Source organism: Ceratotherium simum, chromosome 27 (assembly GCF_057802395.1).
Source record: "Ceratotherium simum simum isolate JZ-2026a chromosome 27, ASM5780239v1, whole genome shotgun sequence".
Classification (NCBI taxonomy): domain Eukaryota; kingdom Metazoa; phylum Chordata; class Mammalia; order Perissodactyla; family Rhinocerotidae; genus Ceratotherium; species Ceratotherium simum.
Window position 1 is genome coordinate 9,687,938 of NC_141926.1, and position 12,533 is coordinate 9,700,470.

Below are 12,533 nucleotides of genomic sequence, written 5' to 3' on the forward strand. Positions count from 1 at the left end.
TATATAGTTGAAGTCTAAATTCTAGGAACAATATGTTTTTCACATGGCAATCCTGTGAATAAAAGACAAAAGGAGCAGATAAGACCTATGCCAAGATTTGCTTGACCACAAGCAAGGAGAGTACTTCATGGACATGGAGACTTCTGTGCCGTTCCTCTTTCGAGCCCTATTTCTCTTTCCCTCACCTTCACAGACAGAAAGTATGTCAACAATCAGGGAAATGTAACTTCGCAAACAATGATGAAAGAATCAGACGCAGATTGATCTAAGTAATTCACGGCAGTTCCATATCCACGGGTGGTGCTTCCCACCAGCTCCACCACGTCCTCTCCTCCCGACCTTTTCTTCCCCCCTCCCCGGGGGTCCATCCCTTCCTGTGACCTTACTCTACCACTTGCCATTGCCACTACGATCACAGTGACAAGTGTCCCAGTCTCCAGCAACCATCTCCTGTCCTTCCTGCTCACTCCTTCACGTCCTCACTTCCCTCCTCCCCAGCATCAGTTCCGCCGTCCACCATTAGACTCACTCCTCTGTGTACACACTCATCTCCCTTGTCCCTCTCTCCCTTCATCATTTTCTCCTAAAAAATCCCCACTGAGTTCAGTCCAGCCCCTCGCTTGTCTACTTGGGGCCCACACGGTGCCACCAACTGTGCTGGAGAAGGCTGTCCAGCAGCTGATGGTCTCGTTGTACCCTCAAGACCACTCGCCTCACACAGGCACCTGCTACTGACCTTGCCTCAGTCCAGACATGCTCCTGTTCTCATAGGTGCCCATGACACCCCTTCTCTCTCCACCCAAACCTTCAACACCTCCTCCCCCATCTTCCTTCTCACACATCATCTTGCTTCCTATTTCCCTGTGGAAACTGGAGAAATCTGAGAACATCCACAAGTGCCCACTGCACATCTCCAGGCTCCCTGCATTGGCCTCCCTCCTGTTCTGGAATGAACTGTCTATGCTTGGTCTGAGCCAACCTCTCCAGGTACCTCCCAGTATCCCTGCTGTCCTCTATTCAAGAACATCTCTATATCATCAACGTTTCCCTTACTGAACCATCCCCAATGGCCTTCAACCATGCTTCTCATCTTCAAACAATAACAGAACAAGACAAAAATCCTCTCCTGACCACACATCCCACTGGCAGAGGTTCTTAAGTCTTTTGTTGTTGTTTTTTTATTGATGTTGTTGTTTACTGGACTGATTGTTTTGTCTTGGGTCCCTTTGGCAATCTAGTGAAGCCTATGTATCTCTTCTCTAAACAATGCTTTTAAGTATAGAAACTAATACACAGGATTATAAAGGAATCCAATTGCTTTAAAATATTTTAAAACTATTTTGTTCATAGTAATTTATGTGCTTCTCTATTCATGGATTATATTACAAGACCTAGCAGGGGTCTTATAACTACCGTAATTTTGAAAAAGTAACAAGGGTAAATGACCTTTCCAGGTATCTGCAACACCTGTAATGCAATGCAATCTATCAGTGATTCCCATTGGTGATGAAGTTACAGGCACTGGTCATATTGCTGTAGATGGCCACTTCTATTCATAATACAAGGAAATGCTAATTTTCGGTGAGAGGATGATGAAATAAAACATGCAACTTTTTTTTCCCATCCAAGTTGACAGGTACCCTGAATTCTATGAGTCCTGGACTCCAGATTAAGAACTCTCATCCTATGTGTTGCCTCATTTCCTGGTTCCCCTTGATGGTCCAAGTCCTTGAAAGAATTCTCTGGGCTCACGTACCCCTATTCTGATTCTCTCTTGAACCCATTCCAATCACTCCACCGAAACTGTGCTTATCAAGGTCTCCAATTTCCTTGATGTTGCTAAATCCAGCGATCATTTCTCAGCACTCAGATGACTTATTTATCTGATGACTTCACTTGACACTTGACAGTGGATCACTCTCTCTAACTTGGAACTCTAGCCTCACTCACCACTCTCCCTCTGGGTTGCCTCCCCCCAGCCCCCTGCCACTCCGTATGCCCCATGGCTGGCTCTTCCTCATCACCCCAATCTCTGATGTTGGAGGAGTCACTGGTCAGGCTCCTGCTCTTCCTGTCTACACCTACTCCCTTGGGGCTCTCATCCAGTCTCACAGCTTTCAATCTCATCTCTATGCTGTTGAGTCACAAATGGACTTCTCTAGTTCAGTCCCCTCCCTGGACTCCACTCTTATATATCCAACTGCTGGTGGTGTTGAGTGGTGACAGCCATCTCAAACTCAACACATCCAAAACAAACTCCTCTTTTCTGCCCTTCACCCTCCAAACCCAGATCTCCCCCCTCCCACTGTCTTCACCTCTCAATAAATAGCAACTCCATTCTTCCAGTTGCCCAAGACAGAAACCTTGGAGCTGTGTTTGACACCTGTCTCTCACACCCCACAGCTAAACCATCAGCAAACCCTACCAGCCTCACCTTCACATGAATCTAGAAACCAACCTCGTCTCAGCACCCACCTTTGTCACTGCCAGCATCTCTTACCTGGATGATCACAAGAGTCTCCTGTTTGGTCTCCCTGATTCAGCCCAGGTGTGACCTTGGACAAATTACTTAACCTCTCTAACCCTCAGTTTTCCCATCTGTACATGAGGACAACAACACACGCATCATAGATTTGTTGAAGGTTTAAATAAGTTACTGCCAATGGAAGCACTTAGCACATATCTGGCATATCGTAAACACGCAGTAAATTTAGCTGTGATCGTTTTTACTCCTACCATTAATAACTAACAGCTTCTGTGCACCTGGGCCCAAAAGGCTAAACTTACAGAGAATGAGCTTTAAACATCACTTTTAACTGTATCTTAGTTAGCATTAGTAAATCTCAGTCTTAGGTTTTCATTTGACACCACATTTTTAATTACCGCAACATATTCCCAGTTCAGTACTCAAATAAATCATTTTCACAGGCTTACAAAATTCAGAGAAGAGTTATCTTATTCATGGAGGTTTCCAGCCCAGCTGGGACAATGTCCTGTTGCTTGTTTTCATTTCTGCTTTAATGGAAGACGCAAAGGGAGGCCCCACTGAGCTCTACTGGATTTCCAAGGGAAAGCCTGGGCAGCTGTCTGAGTCGTCTTACCCAAACTTGGCCTGCACCCCAAATTTGGGTTTTTATGGTCTATGAAACCAAGACATGTTGATTTAAGAAAACCAGACATCCAGCCTGAAAAGGTCAGCCCAGCCAATTTCACACAGACTGGAGAACTGAGCCCCCCAAACTCTTTGAGGGATCAGTGGATTCTTACACTTTTCCAACCTGGAGAAGCTGAGTCATTTGATCACCGTATGGGTTGCTTACTACAGTTGGCACTCGCTCTTGAGTTTTCACAAGGACACAGGGCCTTCCAAATTCTTCCTTCTCCATGTCCTCTAACCTCTCCCTGGATTCTGCCCTGCACACTTTGGGACATGAAGCTAACCACTGCTTTGTTGTTTTCCACAACAGATGCAAAGCCACCAGACCGTTCTCAGTGCCTGTTCTGGAAGGGGACCCACTTCTCGTATCCAGACATGAGTGCTTTTTGCTTTAACTCCCCATGCTGCCATTCAGCTAGTCCCTGTATTGGTTTCCTAAGGCTGCCATAAGAAAGTACCACAAACTAGGTGGCTTAAAACAACAGAAACTTATTCTCTCACAGTTCTGGAGGCCAGAAGTCTGAAATCAAGGTGTTGGCAGGGTTGGTTCCCTCTGAGGACTGTGACGGAGAATCTGTTCCAGGCCTCTCTCCTAGCTTCTAGTGGTTGCTGGCAATCCTTGGCATTCCTTGGCTTGTACATGCATCACTCAGATCTTTGCCTCCGTCTTCACATGGTATCCTCCCTATTTCTGTGTCTTCACATAGCCATCTTCTTATAAAGACACCAGTCTTATTGGTTTAGGGGCCTACCCTACACCAATATAACCTCATCTTAATTAATCATGTTTGCAACGACCCTATTTCCAAATAAGGTCACATTCTGAGGTACCCGGGGGTTAGGACTTCAACAAATCTTTTTGGGGGGACACAATTCAACCCATAACATCCCTTATATAAAGCTTTCCCATAGAACACCTTAACTATTAGTCATCTAATCATCATTTAATTCTTTAGAAAATATCCTTATAACCTGTGCTTTTTTACTTTTCTAATATTTTTCTTGTGTAGCAGTTTTTTAGTCACCTGTACCTTGAAAAATGAAAAACAACAACATAGCAAATCTACACAACTATCTTCTCAGGAAAAACAGCTATGCAGAGGCACCAGCATATTTTATTAAATGAAATTCAATAATTTCATTTTAAAATGTTGATCTACTGCATTGTTAATGGATTCTAATGAAATTTGGTGAGTTGAAATTAGAGAGATAATGCCTCCTGGGAAATGGTTTAGAATTTTTATGGTCGTGGTAACTTAAACTTGTAGTTTTCACTAATTCAATAGCTTGTTCAGTCTCGCTGAGTTGAAAATGGCCTCTGCAAGCATTTAACCAAATACCATGACTTTCATTTATAATAACACAAGCTTTTCCCAAAACCAATTCTTGTTATGAAAAACAGATTTTTCTTTACTCATCCAAAAGAGAGGGGAATATTTTAATCTATAAATTGTCATTTCTATATGGTTTGGGCAAGATATTTCACATTGGTTTTTCTGAATAACTCTAGCAAGCCCAAACCATCATGGTAGTAATAAGTTAGCCATACAATTATTCTGTCTCTGCCTCTCAGAAAGACTGAGATTCTTCTGCACCGTGTGTGGATGGCACAGAAGTTCTCATAAATTTAAAATACAGATGCCTGCCAGTCTGAAAATAACCCAAGGAAAGTTACAGAAAGTTTGGAATAGTAATGAAGGAAACTTCATTTTTAGAGCCAAAACCCCCACAGTTTTTAGGATGCTAAATGAATATGAAATGGTTTTTCCAAGGTATTACTTGATCATTTTTCATAATTCTTATATATTTGTGTAAGATGTACTAAAATAGCACTTCCGGAGTATACCTAAGCTTCTAGGAAAGAGACCCATTTGCTTTGTACATTATTAAGAAACACAGTATCCAGTACGCATTTAGGGAATACCAGCTGGAGTTATTTCATTCTGATATAGCATAAAAGTCATTTTCTTTTCTCATGTTGGGTAGTTTTGCTAATTTCTCATTTAGATGAATCCAAATCTCCTGTGTGTTTATTCTTAGTTCCCAAGTTCTAGCATTTATTAAATATCTACCCAATAATGAAGAGATAGTCTGGCTGGAGTGACAGCAAGGACATACAGTTTTTTGAAACAGACATATTCTTAAATTGCTGACCAGCGAAGTTGAGGCAACTCTGTATTCTTTCAAGGTCCCATGACCATATTCCTTTAAAGGCAGCTCTTCATTTTCCTGGTAAAGCTCTAGGAAGCAAAGTTTTTAGCTGTCTTCACCATGGAGCCAACACCATGTCAGGAGCCCTAGGGGCAGACGTGTGTCCGACAGCCTGTTCCCAAATGCTCCAAATCTGCTCTGACTGCAGGGTAGTCAAAAGCTGAAAGGAGGCTCAAATGGCCAAATCATCTGACTCTTCACTCAAACAAGAGTGCCCAGGGTGGTTGTGGGTAAAGAAACTTCTAACACACCCATCTCGTGCCCTGCTTCCCTGTGTACTACCTGCACCGCTCCCATGCGATGTCTGACATCTCCTTCAGCAGTGTCGGGGGCAAGAACAAAGGGGCCATGTGTGTGCACAGGAAAGCTATTCACTGTAGGGACCCAGGGACACTGAACAGTGAAAAACAGGAGCAGAGGCCAGGCAGACAACACATGTGTCCCTTCTCCCGGCCAGGCTATCCCCACAGGCCACTGCTGTTGAAATGATGCCTAATTCCGAGATGAAGCTCCAGAGTTGACACAGCTGGGGTCCAGGCGGGCTGGGAGGCGAACTCCACAGAGAGAGCTCCACCATGTGCTGTAGGTTCCTGCCTTTTTTTTTTTTCATTCTTTCCTTTAAAAAAAAATATAGCTCACAGACAACAGAGGAAGGAGACAACATAAAAGTTTATATGGAAAAAAAACCCTTGCCTTTCAGATCTGGTGCTCATAAAACCAGATCCAGTTGGTGGGGCTGACAGCAGCTCTGGTGTTTTCCACAGCTGCCCTTCGCAGATTTTCACATTACTTTACAGCCCTGGGGTTTTCTGAGACTCTGCTGGGGGCAAATCAGAGCATCCTGCTGGCCCTCCTGTTTGTGCTCGTTCACCCTCCTGAAAATCCAATTGTCCTTTTTTTTAGCAACACCATCTCATCATTGCTCCATTCAACTCTCAAGGGACTTGCATCCTCTAAGTCCACTGGCCAAAGGGATTTGACTTCAAGTTGTCTCTTGGGAAAGGGAGAGGAGGATGTTTCTAGTCAAAAAGGTTTAGGAGATGCCATACAGGAGCCTTTCTGGGAGATTCATAATGCACATTTACATATTACGAGCATCAAGAAGTCCTACAGTTACCAGCTTTTCACAAACCTACCTGGCATTTACATCTTCCACGTGAGACAGCCGAAAGCAAACACAGGGTTCCAAGAAGCATTCGTTGGGAAATACTGCCCTAAATCCTGCTCACGCATGCAGCTAAGCCACCTACTGCCCACCCAGGGGTGTGCTTGGAGGGTTCTGTGAACCCAAATGCAACACCCAACATGTATTCCTGGAATGCGTCATCTTGTTACATTCAGCCCCGCCTACCCAGCCTGTCAAGGTCTTTTTGGAACTTGATTCTTAGAACCGTATTTGTCTTGGACTCACATCTCTCCAGCAAATGTTTCCACAAGCACACACATCTGCAGGAAAAGGGGAGCCCATAGGTGAAGCCAGTTGCAGGCCTTCAACACGCCCAGTCAAGCCCCACACGCACTGCCCCTCCTGGGAGGCCGTGCTGGAGCAAGTTCCTTCCGGAGCATCAGGGATGAGTTTTATGTGGTTTCCAAGGAGATGCGTTCATTCGAAGTTGTTTTTCCATCCAACGGCCCCAAAGTGAAAAGTGGTTGTTGGGAAGTTGAATTATGACCTGATGCCAGTAGCAGCTGCTGGTAACTACAGACGAAGGGGGTGGGGAGCTGGTGTCTGGGAGTTGGGGGCTCATTAACACTCACTTCTTAAATTAGCAAATCCTTCTAGCGCAAGTTCAAAAATAGCAACCTAATGGTTTCTAAAATTAGCAGTCATTGCTCTCCATAAATATTTAGACCTCCAATAAACTTCTGGTCCACTTCCCCCGACTAACGGGGTCAAGCAGCGTTAGCTTTTATGCCGCATTCTTTAGGATCAGTATACTTAATGATTGACCTTGACAAGCAAGAGCTGTGAGAAGCCTCGGAATGCCCTGGACCAGGGACAGCCTATGCGGGCATCAGCCTGGGGGCAGCCTCAGGCAGGACCGGAAGGATCTCAGAGGCCATGTGGAGAAGTCTGCAGCCTCCAGGCTACCTGGAGGAACCGACCGTCCCGGTTTGCCTGGGACTGTCCCAAAGTCCCAGCACTGGAAGTCCCCGGTGCTGGGCAACCTCTCAGTCCCCAGCAAACCAGAACAGTGAGTCACCCTGGCTACCTGAACCACTGCAAAAGGATCAAGGCTAATGTTCTGGGAAGTCTGCAGGGAGGGAGGAGAGTCAACTCCCCAGAAAACACTGATGATACCACTCCAGGCCCTCACGCTAACTTCAGTCCTGTTTACTTGAGAAAGGCAGAGTTTGAAGGAGGAATTAAACCACAGAAAATGCTAGCCAGGCCAGGCATAGAACTTGCATCCCCTGCTCAGTGTTCCCATGTGTGAAACAGGGATGGCAACAGTGGCTGCTTCTCTGGGTTATTGTGGGGAATATACTGGGCAGCATATGTCAGCGCTCAGCACCTGGCATCACTTAGGCCCGATAAATTGGGCTTTCGGTGTCAGCTCTGCTCAGGAGCCCAGTGCTTCCCGTAGCTCGGCAGCAGCAGCTCTGGCCCCACACATCAGAGTGGTCCCCCCTGGGACCTGCCTCTTCCCTGGCAGTGACCACAGGAAAGCTGACCCCCGCCCTTCCCTGAGCAGCAGGGACTGTGGGGGTCTCCCCAGCCCGGAGCCCAGCACTTGCACAGAGTGGGTGCTTGCTGAGCGGAGGGAAGAAGACTTGGTGCAGATCCTAAAGAAAGCCAGCATCGTGGCAAGACGCATGTGGCCAATCAGCACGCAGTGTGTGTGAAGAAAACTGAGTCCTGAACAAATAATCATTTAAAATGCCAGCAAAAACCCTAACCTCGCCCCCCCACCAGACCACTGCACGTCCTGCCCAGCACCACCTTGTTATCTAGTTCTGTGTGTTTGTTAACCAGGACAGAACTAAGGATTACCTCCTACAATGCTAAGACATTCAAGCCCTGTATATATTTTTAAGTCCAGCGAGACGATGAGACAGGCCCCCAGTGGAAGCATGACTTGTGTTACTAACCAAACCCTTCACTGCGATTTAGTAAGAGATTTCTTCACAGCGGACCCAGGAGTAAAGACAAGACCTGGGGGACTCCCAGGCCATCGCGGTGAGCATCTGCACTGCGGGGGAGATGCCCTGCCGGCAAATGTTTTGCTCCCTACAGCCTTCCCACACTTAATTGCAGAACATTCCTCTGCAGCCTACTGAATTCTTCGCCGGTTTAGGACGCTGAAGTGACTTGTCATCAGCAAAGAAGCTTCCCTTTTCTCCCTTCAGAACCAGAAGATGCTTTGGGGCCACGAGGTCCAGCTCCTTCGTTTTAAGAGGAGGAAGCTGAGACCCAGAGAGAGGCCCCCAGTCACCCAGCAGGCAGAGGCGGCACTATGCCCGGAACACCTGATTCTCCGTCTTTTGCTCCTTACCCTGCCCCAGGCAGGAGAGAGGAGCTAGATGTCCACTCGGGTACTTCTGCTCTCCCTCCCTCCCTTCCTTTTCCCTTCCTCTCTCCCTCCCATCCTTTTCCCTGCCTCCTTCCTTCCCTGCCTCTCTCCTTCCTCTCTCCCAATATTTCCTGAGTATCCCCCATATGCCTGGTACTACATAGGTGCTGGGTCCTTGCCCCCAAAAACTGTTCTGGATTTTGCCATAGTTAGAATTTTTTAAAACCTCTGAAATGGCTGCGTGTGCCCCTATCTCTGAAAGCCAGCAGCAGCATTCATTTTGCAACAAGCACACCCTTCTGCAGAGCGGTGTGAGGGGAGGTGCCCCGCCTGGAGGAGAGGGTTGCTGGTTTGTGGTCCTGGCCGCAGCACCTAAGGAGCTGGGGACCTTGGTCATTCCTGCCCCCTGGCGTCAGTGGACAATCTCTAAGTTCACATCCAGCTCTGGGATTCTGGAAAGCAGTGTCTGACCTGCCTATGGGGGCCAAACCCCTCCCAACCTGAGTGCATAGGGAAGTTGCCCACTTTCAGAAAACCTTTCATCCTCACAGGTAGTCTATGGCTATTTTCTAGGTCATAAGCAGCACACACTTTAACACTTGTCATTCCATTTGTTGATTTAACAACTGAAGTGATTACTGACTGAATAGAAGGAAATGAGATTCCAACGCAGCAGAAATGTTTGAGGGTAGACATAAGGTAGAACTTCCCACGCAGTTGGTACGTACTGAGAGATCAGAAATGGGGGCTCTAGAGTGCCCTTCTATGGGGTCCTTGAGAAGGGCAGACCAGCCAGATTTCTGCCCTCATCCCTTCCAGTTCTGGCCTTCCAGGGACAGTGTCTTAGACAAGCGGCTTATTCTTTCATCCAATGAAGTCTCAGAAACTATTTTTAAAAATAGGTTAACTGTGGTACCAACTGCCTATGGAAAACTCAGTTTCAGTGGCAGAAACGAATGCATCAAGATAATATTTAACCCATTTCCTTTCTCGCCCTGCCCCGCCTCCCCCGTTCATTAGGACTCCGGCGGGCGCCTGAGCGAGCGCGGCAGCCGGCCGGCGGGGCTATGGCCAACACGGCCGTGCAGCTCCTGGGCTTCGTGCTCAGCTTCCTGGGCCTGGTGGGCACGCTGATCACCACCATCCTGCCGCACTGGCGCAGGACGGCGCACGTGGGCACCAACATCCTGACGGCCGTGTCCTACCTGAAGGGGCTGTGGATGGAGTGCGTGTGGCAGAGCACGGGCATCTACCAGTGCCAGATCTACCGCTCGCTGCTGGCGCTGCCCCGCGACCTGCAGGCGGCCCGGGCGCTCATGGTCATCTCCTGCCTGCTCTCCGGCCTGGCCTGCGCCTGCGCCGTGGTGGGCATGAAGTGCACGCGCTGCGCCAAGGGCACCCCAGCCAAGACCACCTTCGCGGTGCTGGGCGGCGCGCTCTTCATCCTGGCCGGCCTCCTGTGCATGGTGGCCGTCTCCTGGACCACCAACGACGTGGTGCAGAACTTCTACAACCCGCTGCTGCCCAGCGGCATGAAGTTCGAGCTGGGGCAGGCCCTGTACCTCGGCTTCATCGCCTCGTCCCTCTCGCTCATCGGCGGCACGCTGCTCTGCCTGTCCTGCCAGGACCAGGCGCCCTCCAGGCCCTACCCGCCCAGGCCCGCCGCGGCCACGGCGCCCGCCTACCGGCCGCCCGACGCCTACAAGGACAACCGAGCCCCCTCGGCCACCTCGGCTTCGCACAGCGGGTACAGGCTGAACGACTACGTGTGAGTCCCCAGGGCCTGTCCCTCCCTGAGCCCCTAAAGGCCCCAGGACCCAGACTGCCCACTGATGCAGGGGTCCCGTGGCACAAAGTTTACTTCTGGGCTGCTTTTGTGTCCAAAGGAATAATGTGACCATGAGGAAATGGGCTTAGAACGCTTAGGGAAGGTGGGGGGAAAAGAAGAGAAAAGCTCCATATACCAAAGACTAAAAAAAGAAAATCCTTTCTGTTTTTGTATTTATTACTATATGTATTTATGTGGGTGATTTCATAACAGCCGAGTAAAAAGTGACTTGGGGGTTTGGTCAGTGGGGTTTATTTGCAATACAGGAATAAACCTTTTGGATGTGGTTGTTTATGAAATGGATGGTATTCATCTCTGTTTCCAGACTCTTATTCTGTCTGCTAAGTTGCTGGGAACCACAGTCAGTGCATTATTGGGGTGCTGTGTCATGAAGCAATGGGGACACTCAGGGAGTGGCCATGCCCCACACATGAGGGGAAAATCAGAGGAGGGCGGGGCTGATATTCACCCAAAAGATGCTTGAGCAACACCCACTAAAAACAGTTGTGGTATCCTGGCTTAACCCCAGAGGCAGTGGGGAAGTACAGGGCTTCCTTGGGAAAAAGATAATTGCTATAAATCACAAAGTAAAAACAATGTCGTTTTCTCCCAATGAGCAGTAGGCTCCCACTAGCAAGGAAGCAAAAGTCAGAAAAAAAAAAAAGACAAAGCAAAACATGCCTGGTGGCTTCGCTCTCTAGGCATTGGCAGGAAGCCCAGTTAGGAGCATTGCTCACTCCCGTGGGCCCGTGTAGGACATCAGTGGCTTCTTTTCTGGGGACAGAGCACGATGGCAGCTGCCATCAGAGCAGGTACGGGAGTCTGTTGACTGCTCCTTTAGCTGGAAAGATGTGCTGGAGGAGGTCTGACTGCGTTAAGGACACTGCTGATGCTTTCTGGCTGTGATCTAAGTCACACCGTCAGAGAGCTGTAAGTTCGCTTGCGCTCTCTCTCTCTCTCTCTCTCTCTCACACACACACACACACACACACACACACACACACACAGCCCACCATTAGCCCAGGGAGCTTGGTCCTGCTCTTTATCCATTTCACAGTCTTGCCCGTGATGTGCCCTGATGGCGTCCTGCTCATGCCTCTGTCCCAAACCTCAGGCTCTGAACGGGGAGGGAAATACCCCGCTCTGTGGAAGGGCTGAGCCTGAGACCTACGCACAGAGCGGCTATTACATGAAATCCCTCCATTTTCAAGGGGTCTTGGACTAGGGCCACCAGAACTCCAGCCATCACTGTCCACAGGGAGGAGAGCCACAGTGGGTCAGCGGTGGACATGGATCCAGCTGGCCAGGCTTGCTGGCATGGCCTGGTGAGACCCAGGCCCCAGAAGCAAGAAAGTGCAAGGGGAGGCTCCAGAACGGGTCACGAGGCCAGGTGGGCCACAGCCCGGCACCCGTGGACCCTGCAAGGCCAGAGGTCGCTTTATGCTCCCCTGACTTCATGCTTCCTCCTGACGGGGTCCTCCAGGCCCTCAGACCAGGCCATCGAGATGGTGGTGAGACACCCAGCCGCCACGCGCTTCCCCCGCAGGCAGAGGCTGTCACCAGTAACAGGCGTACACTGAGCGACCCTCTTCTGATTCCTGTGGGCTTCACCAGTTACGCCTACTAAACTACACCGTTGATGAGATCTAACATGAAAACCTTCAAGCAACATTAAAAAGTGGGGAGTTTAAGGAACAGTTCTACACACACATATTTCCTTTCTCTTTTTTGCTGACCTCTAGACCGCAGGCAACAGGTGCCACATCTGTTTGGGAGGAGGAGGTGCCGTGCATCTCAGCCTCTATCTGACCACAGAGAACAG

The 12,533-nt window shown here is 48.7% G+C and overlaps 1 protein-coding gene across 1 annotated transcript; it reads left to right on the forward strand.

Annotated features, from left to right (window-relative positions):
* The first annotated feature begins 9,920 nt into the window (after nucleotides 1-9,920).
* CLDN14 (claudin 14) lies at nucleotides 9,921-10,745 on the forward strand. Its single transcript, XM_004429591.3, has one exon. It carries the CDS (start codon nucleotides 9,951-9,953, stop codon nucleotides 10,653-10,655), a length of 705 nt encoding a protein of 234 aa, XP_004429648.1. The 5' UTR covers nucleotides 9,921-9,950; the 3' UTR covers nucleotides 10,656-10,745.
* The last annotated feature ends 1,788 nt before the right edge of the window (nucleotides 10,746-12,533 follow it).